Source organism: Phalacrocorax aristotelis, chromosome Z, assembly GCF_949628215.1.
Source record: "Phalacrocorax aristotelis chromosome Z, bGulAri2.1, whole genome shotgun sequence".
Classification (NCBI taxonomy): Eukaryota; Metazoa; Chordata; class Aves; order Suliformes; family Phalacrocoracidae; genus Phalacrocorax; species Phalacrocorax aristotelis.
Window position 1 is genome coordinate 78,099,989 of NC_134311.1, and position 22,764 is coordinate 78,122,752.

General features: G+C 49.9%; 1 protein-coding gene across 1 annotated transcript; it reads right to left on the minus strand.

Moving 5' to 3' along the window:
• Window positions 1-1,468: 1,468 nt before the first annotated feature.
• On the minus strand, window positions 1,469-22,569 carry PSTPIP2 (proline-serine-threonine phosphatase interacting protein 2). Its single transcript, XM_075079029.1, has 15 exons — window positions 22,498-22,569; window positions 14,494-14,594; window positions 12,192-12,269; window positions 11,218-11,252; window positions 10,012-10,118; window positions 9,273-9,335; window positions 8,710-8,808; window positions 8,467-8,512; window positions 8,005-8,084; window positions 6,323-6,421; window positions 5,709-5,805; window positions 5,333-5,414; window positions 3,654-3,688; window positions 3,071-3,128; window positions 1,469-2,873 (listed from the first exon to the last, which is right to left on the minus strand). Exons 1-14 carry the CDS (start codon window positions 22,528-22,530, stop codon window positions 3,079-3,081), a joined length of 1,005 nt encoding a protein of 334 aa, XP_074935130.1. The 5' UTR covers window positions 22,531-22,569; the 3' UTR covers window positions 1,469-2,873; window positions 3,071-3,078.
• Between the last annotated feature and the right edge of the window lie 195 nt (window positions 22,570-22,764).

Genomic DNA, 22,764 nt, shown 5'->3' on the forward strand with positions numbered 1-22,764 from the left:
CTGTCAGGGTCTTCCTTAGGGGTGTGGGAGGAGGCCAGCCTCCCCTATAAGGACCTATGGGGCTGTCAGGCTCTTCCATAGGGGTGTAGGGAAGGCCAGGCTCCCCTATAGGGACCTATGGGGCTGTCAGGCTCCTCCATATGGGTGTGGGAAAGGCCATGATCTGCTATAGGGGCCTATGGGTCGATCAGGCTCCTCCACAGGGGCACAGGAGGAGGCCAGGCTCCCCTATAGGGGCCTATGGGGTGGTCAGGCTCATCCACAGGGTCACGGGAGGAGGTCAGTCTCCCCTATAGGGACCTATGGTGCCAACTTTCAAGCCAGCTTTCCATCTCATTGGGGATCTCTGCATCCAGGAAATCCTAGCTCCGTTTGTTGTGGTCAGTCAGCTGAAAAATCCCAATAACGAAATCATGCAATGTAGTGTACAGTCGATATTATTCCAGGGGAAACAGCCCCAGGTGGTGTGCAGTTCATGGCTAATCATAAGAGCTCGTCCTCATGCCAGCCTTTCTTGGTGTGTTCTCTCCCACAGCTCCCTTGGGAGTGAGCAAGTACCTTGGTACTGAACAGCCCCCCGCACCAGCACAGGCTGGGGGGGACCTGCTGGGGAGCGGCTCTGCTGAGAGGCCCTGGGGGTGCTGGGGGGCAGCGAGGTGACCCTGAGCCAGCACCGGGCCCTTGGGGCCAAGGGGGCCAGCGGTGCCCTGGGGGGCATGGAAGGGAGTGTGGCCAGCAGGGCGAGGGAGGTTCTCCTCCCCCTCTGCTCTGCCCCAGTGAGGCCACAGCTGCAGGGCTGCGGCCAGGTCTGGGCCCCCCAGCCCAAGAAGGGCAGGGAGCTGCTGGAGCAAGGCCAGCGCAGAGCTGCCAAGGTGATCAGGGGCTGGAGCATCTCCCTGGTGAGGAAAGGCTGAGAGACCTGGGCTTGTTCAGCCTGGAGAAGAGAAGCCTGAGGGGGGATCTCATCAGTGCCTATAAATATCTGAAGGGCGGGTGTCAGGACGATGGGGCCGGGCTCTTTTCAGTGGTGCCCAACGCCAGGCCAAGGGGCCACGGGCACAAGCTGGAACACGGGAAGTTCCCCCTGACCATGAGGAGAAACCCCTTTGCTGTGCGGGTGCCAGAGCAGGGGCACAGGCTGCCCAGAGAGGCTGTGGGGTCCCTTCCCTGGAGACATTCACCCCCCGCCTGGACGCGGCCCTGTGCCCCTGCTCTGGGGGTGCCTGCTCATGCAGGGGTGGGACGGGGTGAGCTCCAGAGGGCCCTGCCAACCCTCGCCAGTCTGGGGTTCTGTGACATACTGAAATAAAGGCTGGGCAAGGATATGTGCTTGTAGGGCTCCTCCCAGGAGTGGCAACTCACACCACCCAAACATCCTAGGGTGCTTTGAAGGTGTACCAGCCCCAGCCCTGACAGAAAGTGAACGTGACAACCCTTCAAAAAGGAAAAAGAACCAGTACACAGGTCTCAGAACTTATTTTTAAAATATGTATTTAAAGAAGTCTGCAGCAGAAGAATATTTGTACACTTGGTCTTTCAGAAATAAAATAGGACAACCAATTCCTTGACGTACGCACTTTGCACAGTTTGTTATAATGCAGCAGAACAGACGTTAAAGCTCACAGTGACCTTCTCTGCACAAGGAAATACAGTAAAAGCCCCAGGGACTGGCGGGCTTAGGCACATGCTGAAGTCATGCAGATTCAGCGTGAAGAACATCATAAAAGTAGCAACTGCTCTTGCTCTGAAGCTAGTCACCTGGCACCAGGTTTAGACAGCTAAATTGTGTGCTGATCCCCATGTCCCGGGCCCCCGTGTCCAGTGTTGTAAGGCACTGAGGAGCTGTTACACAACACTGCACACAGGGACCTCAGAAAGAAAAGCAGCAGAAGCATGTGAGCTTCTGAACCAAAGCCATAATCTTATATACAGTAACAAAAAGGGCATTAACTTTGAGGAGACCTGGTCAGGAACCGAGTTTCATGGCTCCAGGCCAACAGTTTGTTTTTAGTGGTGCATAGCCAGAACGAGTTCACGTTCAGGGATTCCCAGAAGTTAATCAAATGGGGGTCTCCAGAGCCTACTGGAGTCAAGCTATACCATGAGCCTAAAAACCCGCAATCCCCTCATCAGAGAGGCGGCTGGAAGAGCTGACCAACTTCCTTCAGGTCCTCCTCAATGCTGCAGGGTGCAGGACTCCCCAGCAGGTTTGTGGTGGCACAGCCTTTCACTAGGTAGCTGCGCTGTGGACCGCTGCACAAGGCAGGATGCAAATCAGCTCCTAGTATTGGTGCCTAAGCCTGGAGCCCATCTCACTAATCCAGACCCATAGTCTCCTCCACGTCTGGTAAGCTCCCTGAGAGACACGACTGAAATTAAATCTAAATTACAAGTTTAATCACCATTAATGAAAGCCTTTAGAAACAGGCAAAAGCATAACCTGAGGTCTGAGTGGGATATGTATGTCCTGAACACAAGGATGTACATATCCCAAAGCACGGCGTTGCCTCCCTCAGCACATATTACTTTTCTAGTTATCTGGAGTGTGGGAGACTCGAGCCTCTCCCAGAAGGCTGCACTTTAGAACTTCAAATCAAAAACTTCTTCCAACACAGAAGGTCACCCTGTGCCTGGGTCCATTGCTTATATTCCTTTTCTTCCCCTGAGTGTGAAGATGGGATATCCGACTAAGGAGTTTGCTGATCAAAGGCATAGATTTTTAGTAGGCACTTTCTGAATGTACAAATAATTATCAGACACCTCAAATACTTTCTCAAAATGGAGATGCACTTCAGCTCTCTGTGGCTGGTAATAACTTGAAACACTACCTCTGCCACGCTGTCCAGACCAACAGTGTCTTCTGCCTGGAGAACCTACAGAACAGGATCAACAGCATCTAAACCACAGCTCCAGCCCAGACAAGCAATGGGAGAGCTGACATGATCATCACTCCCAGTTGGTCACCTCAAAATATCATCCCTTAACCAGTGGCTTTTCCTTGTCCACTGTCCCTCCCCCATGTAGCTGCATCTTGATTTAAAACCTTTCTTCATCAAATGTGAGTACTTACTGTGGGTATTAGTGATGTATCAAGCTGTAGCCATCAACTGTGGTGTAATCAGCCTCATCTGAAACAAAGAACAGAAAAAAATTAGCTCATGAGAAATGCTTGTTACGAGACTTTATGCAGGACAGAAACACCATGCACTGGCCACCCGTGTGAAAGGGGTGGGAGGTAGTGGCGGATGAGACTCAAAGAGATTACTTGATTCGCCCAAGAGCCAAAGCAGGACCTCATTTTACCAAGTCCCACTGCAGTATCCCACCACTAAAGTGGCAATCGAATGATGCAGCTCATGCTGCTGAAACAGAGAAGGGCCCAAATTGCAGAGACAGGTGGGATCCCAAGCTTAGATAGTCTTAAGCTTCAGAAATGCCTACATGCAGGGCTTTGATCAAAACTTGTCCTGGGTGAAACCTCACCTCCAAAGTCAGCACCCAACTTCCCAGCATCTTTCAGTGGGAACTGTACTTAAAGCAGGAGCTTCTCCTAAAGCAATCCCTTTAGAGAGCTAAAGCACACAATCTGATGGGGAAGAGCAAGGGCAGAGTCCCTCTGTGGGGCCAGAAACCCCATAAGGCAAGAAACTCACCTGGCACACTGGTCGGGGTGGGTAGGGGTCCCCTCCTGTACAGAAGGAAACACAGAGCTGAGGATCTGCATGGCTGCAGGACCCCCATTGCCCTGGCTCTGCACTCCCCAACTGCCCTCCCAGAGCTGATGGGAGGGCAAGAGGTTTGGCCAGCCTGGGCTTTATGGAGACCTGGCACCAAGGCATGTCATGGTGGGTTTGCCACTGACACCTTGCCTGACAAACACTGGAATTGAATCTGATACAGTGGGCGAGAGGAAAAAGTAACCAAAAGGCACTAAGTTGGGGAAACATTCAAAGTGGGCCTCAGGGCATGCCTTTTTACATGCCTTTGCCCAGAGTGAGACATCAGGAAGCCATAATTGGCCATGACTCTTCTGCTGACACAACGGCCAAAGTGGCACACTCATCTTTAGCAAGAGTCTTTGGCCCTGAATCCTCATCTTCCCCATGGCAGAAGCATCCTTCACCCTGTCCTCCTGCCCGGTTTCTGTCCCAGAGGAGTGAAATAGGCTCTGCTGTTCCCCCTTCTACCCACACACGCTTTTAACTGATCCATTTTTACGCAGATAGACAGACTACAAGGAGAACCATTCAAGGAAGCCCAGAAAAGTTCATTTTGGTAACAAATGCTGCTATAAAAGGGAGCTCAGATTGTTCCCAGAGAGAGCAAGTGTCGTGGTTTTAGCTGGGATAGAGTTAATTTTCTCCACTGCAGCTGGCACAGTGCTGTGATTTGGACTTAGTATGAAAACAATGTTGATAACACACCGATGTTTTGGATGTTGCTGGGCAGTGCCTGTACTAGTCAGGGACATTCCCAGCTCCCCATGCTCTGCAGGTGCGCAAGAAGCCGGGAGGGGAGGGGGCACAGCGAAGGCAGCTGATCCAAACGGATATTCCTTATCATGTAACGTCATGCCCAGTATGTGAACTGGGAGAAGCTGGCCGGGGGAGGCAGGCAGCAATCGCAGCTCAGGGACAGGCAGTATCGGTCAGAGGGTGGTGAGCGGTTGTACCATTTGTGGTTTTGATTTTTTTCCTTTTTCCCTTTTCCTTTTTCCCTTTTCCTTTTTATTATATTGTAATTATTGTTATTATTATCATAATCAATATTCCTATAATTATTCTTTTATTCTAATTATTAGACTGTTCTTATCTCAACCCACAGGTTTTCTTGCTTTTGCTCTTCCAATTCTCTCCCCCATCCCACAGGGGCGGGGGGTGAGTGAGCAGCTGCGTGGTGTTAGTTGCCAACTGGGGCTGAACCACGACAGCAAGACATGAAACTGCCTTGCTTTTCTGCTGTCCAAGTCCCACAGCAACTCACCTCAATGCAAAGGACTTCTGGAAGAGGCTTAGCACAAGAAAAAACAAGCACACCCTCACCACAAGCACTTTCCCCCTCATAAGAAGAGAGACATGACCCCAAAAGGGGGAGCAAAACCCTCCGACTTGGCTTGAGGGGGTCCCTGAAGAGCTTATAATAAGCAGCACATGGGCATAACTCCTGCTATGGAGAGTGATGGACTACATAGCATGGGAAATTTTTTCCTCTAATACTCCCAAGGTCAAGCCTCCAACAGACTGAAAGCAACAAAAGATGCTTTTTGCGGGGGGGGGGGGGAGTGAGCATCACTTGCAATAGCAATTGCAATTGTACATGTTATGTCCCTTACCTTGATATAGGTACAGGAACCGGACTTCTCACAGGAGTTGCATTTCTCTGTGTGTCATAGTAGTTTTCATAAACAACAGGAGCTAGGAGAAGTTGACAATAGTAAAGTACAGACCTTTCATAAGCATAAACTGCTTGTCAACACCAACATTCAGTTGCTAAGCCTTTCCTCCCTCTGGGAAAATGCCTGATGAGGAAATTAAAATTTACAGAAAGGGGAGATTATCTTCAGGGGCTGAGGATAAGTGGCAGAGACTAGTGCTGCATGCCAGTGAATGAAAGGAGGGATATTGCAAAATCAATGTTTTTTGCATCCAAACAGCATGAGGAGTACAAGGAAGTCAGCACTACTTTGTGAGGCTGCACTGAGCTCTTACCTGGGGCCAAAGTTCCAGTTTTGCGTAAATTTACAAAACAATCAATATCCTTCTCAATGCTGCACATTTCTAAACTCTTGCGGATTTCCTCGTACTTCTACAAAAGGGAAATAAAAACCATTTCTATACATCAGGTCAAAAAACAAGAGTTTTTTTTCCAATCATTTATCACTGTGGTGAAAGCCCAGTGCTTACCCAGGACACAAACTTCAATGGTAGGGGAATCATAGAATCAGTCATAGAATGGTTTGGGTTGGAAGAGGCCTTTAGAGGTCATCTAGTGAACCCCCCTGCCACGAGCTGGGATATCTTAAGATAGATGAGGTTGCTCAGAGCCCCGTCTACCCTGACCCTGAGTGTTTCCAGAGATGGGGCATTGACCACCTCTCTAGGCAGCCTGGGCCAGGGTTTCACCACCCTCAGAAAACATGTGCATCCCAGAGGCAACCTCATCTGATAGAGGTCTGGCCAAAACCTGTCTGCACACTCATGCCAGTGTCTGATGGCTCATCAAAGGCCACAGCCCAGCTCGGACATAACACAGCCCAGTGCACAGGAAAGCAAACTGGGCTTTGCTTTCTAAACAGAAAAATGAAGATTTTCATTTGACATACCTCATCATTCTGGACACAGGCCTGGGAGAGCTGGTTGACGTGAAGCCAAAGGGCATTGCGGAAGTAGTTGATCCGCTCATACTCCTGAGTCTCAAAGAACTGTAACAACACAGTCAAAGAGACTTTAACATCTTTAAAACGAGAGCAAATCTCTTTTATCCTGCATGTTTCTCACCCCCAAGTGCCACTACAAAGACAACTGTCCTCAGTGAGGCACAGGTGGTGGTGGTCTCCTGCAGAAAACATAGAAACCACGAGTCCTCCAGCTTATCCAGAGGAGAAATCATCCCTTTATGTAACCAGGTATTTCAAAGATGAGCGTTAAGCTCAGGAAGGTCTGCAGCACTGATGTGGAAGGGGTCACCTGGCACACCACTGCCTATGGGGAGGCCAAGCCAGCTTCTAAAGGCAGTGCATGTTCCCTAGGTGCCCTGTGGTCCTGTGGTCCCACCTTACCTCCCTCCCACAGGTAAAGAGCAATAAAAAAAGCACTGGGAATGTATGAAAACAGAGGTGCATTGACTGGATGCTCGTCTCCCTCTTTCCTACCCAGTCCTTTCCCAAGCAGGTTTAAATCCAAGTCTTTCGGAACCTGCTGCCTGCTATACCTCAATTTCATGTGCCTTTACACATTTACATGAAAAATAACCTTTCATCCCAAGTGTACATATGCACTTCTTATAATTTATGACCTTTGCAACACACCAGGAGGGAAAACTCCACATGATCCATCTGTGGAAGTGAAACAGCTGCTTTCCACACCCCACCATCAGATAGGTTTCCAGAGACCCCAGACATAAAAGCACACCAGCACTGAGACACCTACACACGCCAGTAAAACAGACAGCAAATTCCATTTCAAAAGGAAAAAGGAAAACAGAGGCCTGATGAGAAGTAGCTTGGGAAGGGATTGGCACAGCTGGGAATTGGAAGGCTGTTTGCAAGCTTGCAGCAAATCTGGAGTAAAACCTCGATCTCTGCAGTCCCTGTCCATCCCTTGGTCACTGATCACAGGTGGCTGCAAGGCACAGGTCAGCAGCAGAGTAGCTGCATGGTCCTCTTGCCACCAGGTCTGGAATCCCCCAGCTCATGCTAGAAATCCTTGCTAGACCACTTCACTATGTGACAGTCCACTTTAGGCTGATACAGCCCCTTGGAGAGGTCCCCACGCTGTTGTGCAGTCTGTGAAATACAAGGTGAAGAGCTCCTGGCACACAGCGTTCACGTGCAGACGGCTTCACCCAGACTGCCACCAGCCTCTGCTGCAAAGTCATTTAAAGTCTTCCAGAGTTTCAGACAGAGCCTGCTAAGTGTTGTCATGGCTGTAGGACATATTGGCCTTGAGTTGCTGAGTATGCAGAGGTGACCACGGCTGTTCAAGACGACGGCCACACCAAATGTGCAAGCAGATAACGGGCAAAAATGCCACTACTTTGACTCTGTCGATTTTTAAAGGTGGTGGGAGGAAAAATAAAAACAAAAAAATAGTGGAAACTTTGAAGAAGTGGGACCTTGGATCCAGAAGCCAAGCATAAGACACACACACAGGGTTAGCTGCAACACATCCTTCTGCTCCACTGCCAGGGAAATAGGAGGCGTATCTGCTCCATCCTTGACCCTGCAGTGAGAGGTGGACATCCAGAGGACCACACTGCCACTTGAAGGCGTTTTGGGGCATTTACCTCACAAGCTTTGATGTGCTCTTTCTGCCATTCTTCCCGGATCTTCTCCAGTGTGGTAACGTTCTGCTGGTAACTCCTGTCTTCATGACAAAACACATTGTCATCTGATTAACGTTAATTAAAAATACCCTGTTGCTAGAAGGTCATTTGCGAACCCTGAAGTGGCTGGGACATCAGGGAGAAAGCAGCAGTAACGCGTGAGCTGGGCCGTGGGTGGGCACTGCAAGGGGACACAGAGCCACACAGCAAGGTGGACAGTCGTGCCGTGGGAGGAGCTTTGATGGGGCCATGCAGGCTTCTCAAGGGCAGGTGCCCACCTCCAGCACCTCAGGCAGGTGTTTGTGAGAAGCTGTGCCTGACCCAACACCTGGAGCTCTCCCAAGAGCCATGCCACAGCTTCACCACTCCCCACCCAAGGAAGCGCTCCCCTCGCTCTCCAAATGCTGCCATTTCCACACTCACCAGAGTCCTCCAGAGCCGATTTTGTCTGAGCCAGCTTCAGGAACAGCTGCCAAAATGGGAGAGAGAAGAAAAGTAGAGGCGAACCCTGGTGCCTCACCGACTGCCCTGCAGCCCAACCAGGGAACATCACCAGCCCTCCCATCTCACCCTGAAACCCAGAGTTGGGAGAATAGCCATAGGGCAGGAGAGCTGCAAGAGACACCCCTTTCGCCCCCTGCCCAACAGCCACCCGCCTCTCCGTACCTTCTCCTGCTGCTTCTGCGTCACCAGGTTTGCGTTGCGGTGCACAGCCTGTTCCGCCTCGTCCTTATCCCTGCAGCGCTGCTCATAGAGCCGTTTGGCCTAGGAAAGGTACCAAATGGGGCAGGAGCACGTCAGCAAGCAATGAGATGCAAATACAGCTCATGCGAGAGGCTTTGGATGAAAGCACAGCCTACAAGTAAAGAGGCGGGTGCAGGCTACCAGCAGAGCAAAGGATGGCATGCAAAGTCCTAGATGCCCTACTGCTTGGGTAAAACTGACCTCACAAGACGAGCTGCTCTTTGTTTGGGATGAAAAAGTCATGGCAATCGAGTCCATGACGTCTAAATCACTCGTATCCAACCCTGCAAGGCTACCACAACCCATATCCCTAGCATACTCTTCAGTTTTTCTGAGCACACCCTGCCTACCGCTCATGCAGACACAACATCAACAGCTGCAGCAGAGGAGGAAGACCCTTACATTTAAGTCTGCCCCAGGGCTGTGCGTGTGTGTGTTAGCAGTGTTAACCCACATGGCAAGAAAGAGCAACAAGTTTGCTTTACCTCCGTGGTCTTCTTGTACTGCAAATTCCTGTTTTTGTGAATTGCCTCCATTATCAGCTCTATCTGTGAAGACAACAGACCCAGCATCAGCACATCACACCATCAGAGCTCCAGGATGGACTATGCAGCTTAGGAAAGGAAGAGGCATGGACCAGACTGAGATCAGCTTAAGGACCTTTGTCCACCCAAAGCATCTTCACAAAACCCATCTTTTATGCTTCTATCTAAGCGACCACTTGTGTATGCAGAGGAACTCTACAAATGAAAACCTAGCATTATACAGCACAGAATCACCTCCATAGGGTCTGGCAAAATTGGGAAGCTCACTCCCCTCTGCTAGGTCCAAACCAGCCCCTGGTTCTAGCAGTTTTCCCTCATTTTCCCAACAAAGGATTGTCAAGCCAGGAGAAGTTAAAAGGCTTGCCACTTTTAGCAGACCCTGTGGAGATCATACAGCACCGTATATATGTTTCAAAAACATTCCTGGTTGAGGCTGAGCCTCTACTATAGGTGGCCCCAAAAGGTGCCCAAAAGAGAAGATGTGGCAGTGAGAAGGAGGAAGTCAGAAGTTGCTGCATGGTTGCAACACATAGGAAGGAGGTCAGGACTTCCCAGCAGCAGCAGACACTGGGGGCATGGAGGGGGCTGGGACATGGCAGGAGACACCAGCCAGGAGCAGCCCATCACTGGGGCAGGATCAGCACCCCGCGGCAAAGGCGCTGCACCCATGGCAACTGACCTTCTTCCTATTCAGTTTTTGCTTTTCCCTGAAGTCCTCCATTTTCTTTGCTTCCTCCCGAAGGGTTTGTGCCAGCTGGATGTGACCTTGTCCCACCTTGTCTATCTCTGCAAAGAAAAAAGGTTAAATATACATATTCCTAAAAAGATTCTGTTGCTCAAGTCAACTGTTGCAGCTGACATCAAACTGATCCAGAGACCCCACAACTTACACCCCCTTGCATAAACACATAAAATCAGCAGCGCTTTTGAAGCAGCCTCCAAGCAGCACCTGCCTATGTAAGGACCTATTCAGGGTCAGTCCTGCTGGGTCCTGCCCTTCAGTTTAAGAAAACTCGTACCAAAAGAAGTTATTCAAATAAGCACAGTCACATCTCCCCCTCATCCAGATGAATTCAGATGCATTTCAACACATCACACCCTGAAACAGCTCTCTGAAGGAAGCGTTGCCCAAGGCTAGCAGACAAGCAACTTGGGCCACAGAAAAACTAGTGCTAAAAAAAAATCTCAGGCTCATCTTGCTGAAGGCAAGCAGCCATACCACGGAACACCACCCCAGCAAGCTTATCAAGGGAGCTAAGCCTAACTGTTAGCTCACAATTCAACCCCCAGGGCTGTTTCAAACCCACATCCATTAATAATCAGCTGCTGTGGAGGCAAAGCCTCGTTAGGGAGGTCCACCAAGGTACAGGGCAGTGGTCAGACCTGGCTGGGGTGGAGGCTGGACTTGGCACAGGATAGCAGAGCACTAGCCCTCAGGGTAGGGATGCTGTCTGCCTGTACCCAGGTGGGCTGTGGCAATGAGGGGACAATATAAGGTGCCCAAAGCATCATCTTTTAGATGTTCCAGTTAGTGCATACTTGTGTGAAGAGGGCAAGGCAAGCCAGTACAACAAACTCCAGCTGAGCTTCCCACGCACAGCTACTGGTTGCGCACAACGCAAGCGCAACCTCTGAGCTGCAGCCAGCCCTGAAAGCCCAAGAGATCCCCAAAGACATGTGCCATGTGTCTCCTCTCTCACCCATACCCTGGACGGGCCCATCCCAAACCCCACGTGCTGGAATGAGCCTGGCCAGGAGGATAGCCTATTCCTGACCCTAGCATCACACTGCTTTAGAGGTTTCTCTGCTATTTTCTTCCCAAGCAGTTGCCTGCAGACTTTGGCGCTGCCAAGTGTCCTGATAAACATGAAGAATAATTACTTACGTTGCTTGAAAATATCCAGGGATCTCTTCAGTGTGCTGAAAAACAGGCAGAACATTAAAAAGAGTGGAAAGCAAGGCCAGGTGCAGGCAACAGCAGAGCAGTTCTCCCAGAGCAGATAACAGGTCCCTGACTTGACGCCAACCAAAGCAACTGAAAGCAGGTTTATTTATCCTCTTTACACCTCCAGCTTTTTCCCTCTCAGTGAGTATAACAAAGCTTACTTGGTTTGAGATCTACTTTACATCTTTCTGAACATTGGATGCTATTTAAAATCCTGATTTTTATGACAAACATTTCAGGCAACCTCCTAAAAGTATCATTTGCGACATATGAACACCTACATGGTGCGTTGGCCAGTGGTTGGAAAGGTAGGGAACTTTTCTCCCTGTTAGTGTTGTACAGTAAATATTTAAGACACATCTTGTGTGACACCTCAATGTGAAAATGTAAATAAATGTTCAGTGAATATCAGACTGGGCAAGTATAAAGTACAGAAACAAAGCAGGAAGCAGAAGGTGTCAAGGGTCACTAGGGAAATGGAGATCCACTCATAGAACCAACCACAGTAGCCACAGCACCCTTGCACAGTGGTTACACACTAGGCCTTGAAGATTTGCACACTTTGAGTCAAGGCAGTAGTTCCTTCTGGCCACAAAAAGAGTCACGAGTGGACCCAGGGTCTCATGGTCCTTCGCCCTCTGCTAAACCACCAGATCACATCTCGCCTGAGCGTCTACAATGCTTTGGTTTAGTCTATAGCTGATGGGAACTTGGTGGAGTCCAACTCATTTATTGGCAAAGGCCAACCCAACTGTGCACCATTCATTCACAAGACCAATTTCAGATCACCTTCTCTTAGCGTTCCAATCACATTTCAACAGTTTTTTCTCTCACAGCCTCCTTCCTTCTCCTCCTCTGTTGCTCCAAGTAAGGACACCCATAAAAGCAAAACACACACAGAACTGTGAACTTACTTCAGCTCTGTCTGCCCACAGGGCTTCTTCCTCGACAAGTTAATGAGCTCTTTGCCATATTTTTCTTCTATAATTGCCCTGTAGAGGAAAGAGAGAAATGAGAGGAAGTTTTCGTTTCAGAAACTGATACTTGTTTACAGCAGAGGCCAAGACCCACTCTTAACACCTGCCCTATCTTCTGACCTGCTGCACGCTAACTGTGGACAACTGTCTGAAGGACGACTGTTGTCTGCAGTTCCCCAACAGCCTTTCTAGTGAAACAGTTTGTTTTGCTGTGTCTGTGGTCCCAATGCATTGCTCTCCCCGTCTCCTCGTGGCCGACTGGTGCAAGGACCACCTCGGCAGGAGATGGAGGACTAAGCAGCAACTGCAGCTGGTGGTGAGATGCAGCCAGGTGAGTCACCTGGGTAGTTTTTAGCTCAGTTTCCTACGGGAACAAGGCTTGTGTGATCGCACGTTTTTTGCATCTCAGCCATCAGCATCTGTAGGTCCCTTCACACAAAGTACTTTTGAATCTGATATGGCCGATTTAAACCAAATGTGACAGAAGGGAGTAGGCACCTCAAAGACCACTCAGCCACCATACATGCACCCCAAAGCTCAGCTGGACCATTTCAGCTCTTCAGGACTTTTTAAAATGGGGCAATAGGTACTTTCTCCTCCCCACCTCTGGTCCTAAGGAGAGCACCTGAAGAAGATGCCACATCTTGTGAGGGAATATAAATAACGCCTTTGAGAGATTTTATTGTCCTCCCTTCATGGAAGAAAGAGGTGAGGGGGAAAAATGCATGTGTTGCAGTCTAAGACCAATCAGCTTTCTGCAGTTGCTTTGAAATCTGTATAGACAATCAAGGCTGGACTTGCTCGGTCAAATGCAGGTATCTGCATCTGGGCAAGCCACGCTAGCTGTCTGCAGTCAGTGGAGAGAAACAAGTACTGCTAAAGGCTTGCATTAGAAGGTCTACTGGATAAAATAGCTAGCTTCCTAAAATGCTGGTGTCTGTAATGCAGATGCCTATGTTGTTGAATTCTACAGTTTCACAGTGGGATTAAACTAATTTAGCTCTTTAAAAACCCCAAAAGCTTGCAGGGAAATGGAAAAAATAAAGATTATAAATTGACTTATTTCCTCTAACAATATTCTCATTAACTTTGCTTTGAGACAAAGCATCAACTCCAACAGGCATGTTCTCCATGGCTGGGACCATGTACCAGCTGTCCTGTATGTGAAGAACTGGGCCATGTTCAGAGACGGATGCCAGTATCAAGTCCAGATCCAGCCTCTAATCTCCTCCTGGCTAGACATGTAGTGGGAGCTACACCTTCAGCAGTAAAGAAGAACAATGCACAGGGTGTGGAGGAGGCTTTTTGCACTCTCTCCGTTGTCACAGATGAGTGGGGCATGGTTCTTAAGGTTCAGCAGATGGTTCCTCTGGCAGCTGGAAAGCCCAAATTTTCCTGGAACATGGGATTACAGCCTAGACAGATGTAGATGCATAGATGTTTTAACTGCAGGTTCTCCTCCTCTTCATCCCCATTACATTTGTTCCAGGGTGGTTTGTACCAAGTTGTGTATTCAGAGGCTTGTTTTCTCCGGTTCTCAATACCAGAATTACATTATTTCAGGGTTGCTGTACAATGCTTTTCATATTTAGCCATTTCTAACCAGGTGAACCATAAAGTCCAAATACATGGCGAGACCATCTCAGGTGTGCCTTTGTAGCCACAGAACCTCTGTTTAGGTTATATCCTCTGATTGATAAACATACTACCTAACACTGCTACTTTTTTTTTAACATCAAATGTATGGGCTGTCCATAATGTACAAGGACAAATTCAGGACAAAGCTGTGCCTCTCCTGTGCCAAGGTCTTCACCCAATCTTCTGCAAGCTGACCTGCAAGCTGAACTTAATGGGAGAGTGTGTAGCCTGGGCAGGCCACCAACAGCTGCAAACACATCAGTACAGATGTCTGGCAACACGGGAGACTGAATTATTAAACTACTCCTGATTCCTCTTTCTTTGCAGCAGAGAGTTCAAAATGTGAGCATCAAGCCCTGGGTACTATCACTGCCTCACAGCTGAGGATTCCTGGGCAGGGACTTCATACCACAGCACCAGCCGTGCAAGGAAAGAACAGTGTAAGAAAACAAGCTCCTCGTCAGTCACAAATCAAAGGTGTTTTAACATAGTGGACAGTTAAACATGACAGAAACTGAACTGGAAATACAAGGAGTAGAAGTAGTGCCACCACCTCACTTCCCAGGTTCAGCCCAACCCATTTTCAGAGGCAGCTCCATACCTTTCTTTCAAAAAGTCTTCAAACTCTTTGCAGTTCTTCCTGCTGTCGTTCAGGTGTTGAATGATACTGTCATAGCCAACTGTGCTTGTCAGATCCGTACTCTGAAAACACAAGAACAGGAGTCACATCCCTGTCCGTGCAGTCCATGGCCTCTGCCACCTCCAGCAGTGTTTGCACAAGCAGTGGCTCACCTGGGAGCAAGTGTGCAAGTGCCTCTTTATGAAATAAGATCTTTTTCTTTTAGGGGTGAGAACAATGGTGCAGTCTGGGACAAGGCACTTTCATGACTTTCAGAGAACAGAGAAGCTCAGTCCTACCACATCCTATGGCTCCCCCCCTGGCCTAAGCACAGCTGGCCACACAGCACATGGCATCTCCTCCAAGCAGCTTAGTTGTCAGCTCTAACTTAATGAAATCAAACACTAAAACCCCTCCAAGTCTCTAGATACAGCCTGTCTTACTGCTGTTCCTCCCAGTTTCTGCAGACATGGAGATAGATCTTGGTTAGCGTTGGCTTGCACTACTCTGGTCATTACCCTCATGTCTAGCTGTAGGAGCCTACATCTAGGCTGGAGGTGAATTTAGCAGACCTTTCTGCATGGAATTGCTCAGCTATGGGCTTGCCTCGCTGCCTCCACAGCAATGTATGGATGCACCCCATGGCTACTGCTGCAACAGCCTTCTCTTTGGCCTTGTGAAAAGCAATCCTGTCCCACTCACATAATTCAAAATACCACTGCAGAGACCATTTCCCTAAGTGCCAGGCCCTCCCCCACCACTGCTGTATGCCCCCAAATACATCCCACAGGGCTAGCTTCTTCACTCCCCACAAAACATCACAGCCATGGAGAGGTTCCTGCCTCTACCACCCACGGGGCCAAGTCCCATCTTCCAACCCAGGGCTCTCAGCCCTGCAGTGTTATTCGCACTTCCCATAGACTTCTGAAGGATCAGTACTTTCCTTTGAATTAGTTCTTAAAAACATACTGTACTGATGTTTATTTAAAAAAAAAAAAAAGATACATGCAAAGATACATGCAGCAATGATGTAGGTGGGCTAGGATTAAGGTTGACTACTTCTACCCCATTCTTTCTTCATACACATGCCTGGAAGCGCCTTAGGACAAAATGTGGATTTTTGACCTATGACTATTGAGGATTTACCACCCTGGGCCAAAAGCCGGGCTCCTAATGCTATGATAATACAAAGAGGTGCTCTGACCATGAGCTCTCCTTCTCTGGAAGAAGCCCGAAGCAGGTGCAGGGAGCTGAGCAGAAGGTGCTACCTCTCGTCTTCTGCAAAGACAGCGGTCAGTGTGCATAGAACAGCACATTAGGAGAAAAAAAATGTAGGGAAAGAGGCTGCAGAAAGGAGGCAATGGTAGGAGCAGATATGAAACTCATCAAAAGTTACACAAAGCTACAAACAGTTATTAAGAAGCTTGAAGAGGAATAATGGCAGGATGGAGAGATTGAGGAAATGGTTCAAAGCCAGTATGAGAGTATGCAGAGAACTGACATGAATGTGTGGGCAGCAGAAGGGGGGATTTCTCAGAATTTCGTACGTGGTGCAAGAAATGAGGAGGAACAGGGCTGGTATTTGTGATAAATTAAGGCCTTAATGATGTTAACTTCCCTAAGGAGTCAAGGACTTGAACGTCAGTGGCCAGAAAGTAAGAAGTGAAGTAGAGATCTGGTGGAGTGGGACCTGCAGGAAATCTCTGGGTATCCCAGATCAGCTTTGCTCCATCTGTGGCATGCACAGAAAGAAAGGACTGTGGAGCAGGACCTAAGCAGAAACCAAAACAGTTTCTTTCAAAATCACAAACATCCCTCCAAAATGGGGTTATTAGTGACAAACCCACAACCAGTTCTCAGTTTGCGTCACGTCTTTGCTAAGTGGGTCTGTGAAAAAGGAAACACACTTGCACTGAAGTCAGTCTTCATGACCGTTGCAAAACACAGGAACGTCCTAACTTTACTTCCTATCCTCGGTTTCAAAGGAAATAAAATGGATGTGGAGAACAACTGCTGGTCACTGCAAGCCCAGGCAGAACAGTGCCATCAGACCCACATCACTCTATGTCAGGGGGCACCTGAAGGCTCCTGCATCCCGCTCTGCTGCCTGGGACACTTGGGCTTCCTGTGCCAGGCAAAAGTGCCAGGGGAAAGAGTGGGAGCATCCATCAAAAAGCTCTGTATTTCATCACTCTTCCTCCTCCAGTAGAAGGATTTAAATCCAGCACGTATGTTGCCTAAGCACGCAAAGCTGGACCAGACTTCACAGTGTAAGGTGTTACGTGAAACATGGGAGGTGACAGAAAGAGTGGAGGTTTCCAGAAGAGCCGATTCCAGGCAGGAGGAGCTCCTGGCGCAGAAGGAGTGGCACAGGGTTGTATGCCATGAAACCAGCCTTTGCAGCACCCTTCTGGGCAGATGCTGGCATGGAAAGAATAAAAAAGACCAGCATGATTGGCCATGGAATAATGTCCCAAAGGCAGGGCTGGCAGGGAGCAATGAAAGAGGAAGGGCAACGCAGCAAGCATAGAGACATGGGCACAGAGGACAAGACTTAAAGACATAATAACTAAGTCAAAGACAAGTATGGAGGATGGGGAGTTGCACCAAGCCCTCCCCAAACAGGGATGCAGGAGGATGAGTATCTCTCCCCCCACCCTGCAGCATACAGCTGTCCTGGTCCTTGCTGCTGGGCAGGGCTCTGAGCCCACATGCCATTTAAAGGACAGCCCATGGAAACTAAAACCAGATGACTTCAAGGTGACAAAGCAGCAGCTGATATTTCTCAAGCCCACGGGTCTCAGCAGGATGTGCCCCCCTTCCAAATCTGCTGCCCAGGTTTGCGCCATCCTCCCAATGGACTCAGTGAGGAGACGAAATTTGTGTGCTTGTTGTGATGTTTTGGGTTTTGTTTGCACTTTTAGCCAAGAGGAGCTAAAATGCTCTAGTGGGGTTCTGAAGCATGTTCTGACCTTGTGTGAGTCACAGCTGAAAGGAGAGCTGCTGAGCTTGACATTTCCACTTCCTACCCCAATCTACATGGAAAACCTCCTCCAGACACCCACCCTACAAAGCTAATGGAATGGGAGAATCATAGACTCATAGAATTGTTTAGGCTGGAAAAGAAACTTAACATCATCAAGTCCAAACGTTAACCCAACAGTGCCAGTCCACCACTAAACCATGTCCCCAGGCACCACATCTACATGTCTTTTAAATACCCCCCCAGGGACGGTGACTCCCCCACCTCTCTGGGCAGCCTGTGCCAGGGCCTGACCCCTCTGGCAGGGAAGGCATTTCCCCTCATCTCCAACCTAAACCTCCCCTGACGCAGCTTGAGGCCGTTCCCTCTCGTCCTGTCCCTGGTGACTTGGGAGCAGAGACCAGCCCCCCCCTCACTCCAGCCCCTCTCAGGCAGCTGCAGAGATCGAGAAGGGCTCCCCTCAGCCCCCTCTTCTCCAGGCTAAACCCCTCCAGCCCCCCCAGCCGCCCCCCAGCACACTTGTGCTCCAGACCCTGCCCCAGCCCCGCTGCCCTTCTCTGGACACGCTCCAGCCCCTCAAGGCCCTTCTTGTCCCGAGGGGCCCAAACCTGAGCCCAGCATTCGAGGTGGGGCCTCCCCAGTGCCGAGCACAGGGGCCCCATCCCTGCCCGGCTCCTGCTGGCCACACCAGTGCTGACACAAGCCCGGGGGCTGGTGGCCTCCTTGGCCACCTGGGCACTGCTGGCTCATGCCCAGCCGGCTGTCAGCCAGCACCCCCAGGGCCTTCTCCACCGGGCACTTCCCAGCCCCTCTGCCCCAGGCCTGGGGCGTTGCCTGGGGTTGGTGTGACCCAAGGGCAGGACCCAGCACTTGGCCTTGTTGAACCTCACACAACCGGCCTCAGACCATCGATGCAGCCTGTCCAGGTCCCTCTGCAGAGCCTTCCTGCCCTCGAGCAGTCTATCCCAACCTTCCCAAAAATATAAGGTCTGGGACACTGCACTGCTCATGGTCCATCGCTTGAAAGATCTTTATTTATGTAGAGCTCTTAGTATCTCTCCTCAGTCTTATCTGCTCAGAAAAACACAGCAGAAATCAGATGACTGTTTTAGTAGTTGGAAACACTGTGCAACAATAAATGGCTGTGTTATTCCTGCTCATAGTTAGTACACCCTCAGAATCACTCAGGGTCCTGCAGAGGTTGCTGAGACCAAGAAAAATGCTTGTGCTGGTGCCTGCAGGGAGCAGGGTGAGGAGACAGGCACATGCTGCCAGAGGCTGCAGTTCCTACCCATCCTGTGACTAGGTGGGTACAACAGGGCAGACAAAACTCATCACAGGGAAGAAGAGGACTTGCTGCAAATTCACCCACCTGAGAATGGTATCCTGCAAAAAAAGCAGCTTTTTGATTAACAATTTTCCATTTGAAGTATTTTTCCCCTCTGCCAACACATCTACCCTGCTCATACCAGTAACACAGAAAACAATGGACCGTCCCGCCACAATGCAATTACTTCTTCCTGTAAAACCCACCTTGTTCCTGTCAAACAACGACCTGAGGATTTCATAACACTGCTGATAAACTCCGCCAAGCCAGTTGTCATTTAGAGAAGGACAAGCAGGCATAAAGGGAAGTGAAACTGTCCAGCCAGTGTCACGTCGCGAGTCAGCAGCGGGGGATGAACCCAGGAACCCTGGGGCTGGCAGCCCCTCCTGTCCCCCAACAGCGGGGAAGAGTAAAAGTTTATCTCCAGGCAGTCTCATGAGGCTAAAAAAAGTCATGGCAATGAAGAAGAAATATAGCTGGTCACAGCCCTGACAAAATACCAAAATACATCTGTAACCCGTGGTAGTGGGTTCCTCTGCAGACACAGGCGCTCCTTTGCCCCGCAGCGAGGAGCAAAGCACTTATCTTCCCCAGGCTTTGTTTCTGCCATTGCAAAAAGAGATGCAACAGCTCTTTCCTATGTGTTTGGGGTGGGGGGAAGAAGTGTTTGCAGACACTTTTTTGCAAAGTTAAAAAATTAAATATGCCAGTGCAGCTTTTACTGCAGGTGACTTGCCTGAGCCATGGATTGTTTTAGTAGCATCACCTTTCTTGGCATGAGAAATAAATATCTGGGAGTGCCTAAAAGATTTGGATACCTAAGTCTTATTTTCAAAAATTGCTCGACCATACCAACCTCAGTGAGAGTCAACAGGGCTCAGTCTCCAGCATCACTTGCTTATTTTTTAAATATTTTGCCAAATGCTTCTTTTTAATGCACCCTGGAACACCCTGCAGAGAGCAGAGCTATTACATCGGTCTCATTAAAAACAAAACTGACTCTCCAAGTTACAGGCAGTAAGACAAGAGATCAAATTTAAAGTGTGATTTAGGATGATAATAATTTCTATTTTTCCCATATAGTTTTACAGGTGCCTACAAGGACCAAATGATGAGAACCAAAGCTTTGCTATCAGGTTACCCGAAATACTCTGCAAAAACAGGCTTGGGGAAAACCAAGCACATGCAAAGAAAATTATTAAAGTGAAAGAAGAGACCTCGCAGAATAAAAGAAGAACAGCAGGTTGCAAAAACAAATGAAAATAAAACCCCATACTTGCTCAACTCACAGCAATTGCCACAGGCACTGCAGGAGGAAACAAATACCATCCTTGGCGTATTTTTATTTTTGCACAGCACTTCTGCACACAGCTGCAGGCATCTATGGACTTCAGTCCCTGGGCAAGCAGGAGCTGGGGTAGGATGCTAAAGGGCATCCCTTTATTTAAGGGAATTTATCATCTGTGAAGAGACCTAAGAGCATGAGCAAACTCTAATACAGACAACAAGCTCGCAGTGTGCTTTCCCAATGCAGCACGTCGTGAGCATTACTCCATGAAAATCAGCAGGGACCAGATAGACACGCATCCCACCAAAGAAGCCAGAACTGATGGGGATCAGTCCCCAGATGAGGCTTGAGGCACAGCCCCACCGCCCCAGCAGAGCAGGGAGGGCTGGAGCTTAGCCCCACAAAGAAATTCAGCAGTTGCTGTTCACAACCCATCCCGTTTCAAAGCTGGAAGCTGCAATATACTGAAAATGGCTCGGCTTTTGAGGAATTTGGTTATTTTTCAGTCTTTGTCCCATCAATTGGAGCATCCCTCCCGTGGAGCCCTCCCAAAATCTCTCCTTTCCCACTGGGCTGTTCTGACCACTGCAAAGTCACTTGCCCTGATAAAGAAGAGTTCTCCTTCCTTTTTTTGGCTTAAGCAAAGTAATGTAAGATGAAAAATTACTGGAGGAAGTTTGAGCTCTCTCACAGCACTTAACAGCAAACCAAAGCCAGATAAGCAGCCCTCCACACCTCGTCTACATTTGGTTTTTTCTGCTCATGTCTCGCTCCCCCACCTCCCTCCTCAGCTCTTGCAGCTGATGCACAGTCACTGATACATGGCGTGGAGACTGATTGGGGTGGTACCTGCCTTTTCCATGAGCCAAATGACCTCAGCAGGGCCTCGATCTCTCCACTGAGTCACATCCATCATGATCCCTTCCAACCTCTGCCCCAGCTGCCTGCTCCAGGCACATTTCCTTGGTCGGGCGAGTTGAAGCACACAGGCTTCGGAAAGGAAAAAGTCAAGCAAAATCCCTGGCAGCACCAGTAGTTTTGGGCTCCCCGAGAACTGGGGTTATTCAGTGAACAGCCATGTTTCAAATATAGGGGATTGGGCAGGAGCGAGGACCCCATCCAATGCCCCAGGTCCTCCTCACCTTGGCAGCTTGGGGCAGCTCCTGACACAGTATTTTCTCCCACTGAGCCCTCTCCTCCAGGATCCTCCCTCAAAAAGCACCACGCACAGTGGGAACAAACCAGGCAGTGTTAGTCAAAGCCAGCCCGACAGCAAGGACCTCTTCTTCGATCCAGCATACACTGAAGCATGGTAAACTCTGTCTACTCAGCGCTCCTGCCATCACAGTTATTCCCCCCATGCTGGGGGATGCTGCCACCACCTTGCATCCCTCCCCTCCTGCACGTTTGCAAAGCAAAGGGAGCACCATGGATATTTCTCGGGCAATGTATAGCTGAGAAACAGCTGCCACATGCAAAGCTGGCTTTATTTTCCAAGCCGGGCTCAAAACCTATATGGGATTCACATATCTGACGGCGCTATGCCAGGTAACACGCTAACGATGCTGGCCAAGACTGCTGTACTGCATTCAGCCCTCTTAATCCACAACAGGCTGCAGCCCCAACCCCAGCGCCAACTCCTGCTGGGACCCATGTGCCTTCCCCTCGTCTTGTAAGACAAGAGCTGCTTCCCAGGCACCGTCTGGGAAACCCTGAGTGCCGCCATTCACAGATGGGGATTTTCAGCTCCAAAAGCCAAAGTTTTGTAATACATTTTGTGGTTGCCAGTACCTGGGACGAAGGCCTGCACACTAAGAGGAACTGAGCAGCCACAGAACTGATGCTCTGCAGCAGATAAGTGGCTATTCAACACTTCTCCATTCCCAAAAGCACAGTTCAGACTCAAAAGAATAAATTGCGGCTTTCCGTGAACCGTAGCTTTTCCGCGACAGCTCAGCAGCAGCACACCAAAGGGCTCGCTCCTCGCTCGGGATTAGCTTGACATTAAAGGACCCTTCCTGGGGTCATGGTGCCTCCAAGTAGGTCCCCGGGGACCAGTTAATACTGTTAAACCCTGAGCACAGCACTGACTTCCTCCAGCAGCGCAGCAGCAGCCCACCGGGGCATATTTTGGCTGCACGGGGCAGGTTGCAAAGCCACAGCTCTCGGGACACGCGTGGGCGGGCAGTACCTGCCGGGAGATGCTCCAAGCCTTCAGCAAAATCACCCCAGGATCGCAAAGGCGGCTTTGAAACCATCCCTGACCAGGGAGGGGTGACCCCCCGCGACCCAGCTGTGACACACACACACACACACACACACACACACACCCCAGCTCCGGCTGGGTCCTGCCCCGCGCCCCCCGGGCCCACCGTGCCCCCTTCTCACCCAGAAGTTGTCCCTGAACCGCCCCTCCCGCATGCTGCCGCCGCCGCCGCCGCGCTCCGCTGCAGCCGCCGCTCCCAGGGCCGCCCCGTCCCGCCCGGTCCCACCCCGCGGCGTGGTGTCCCCACCCCGTCCCCACCCCGCCGGCTGCCGCGGGGCTTCGCGAATGCCCGTGGGTTTGGGGAGCGGGGCGCAGTGCTGCAGGGAGCACCTCTCCCCGCGGCAGGTGGGTGGGATCCGTGGGGATGAGAGGCTCGGGGTAGGGAGAAA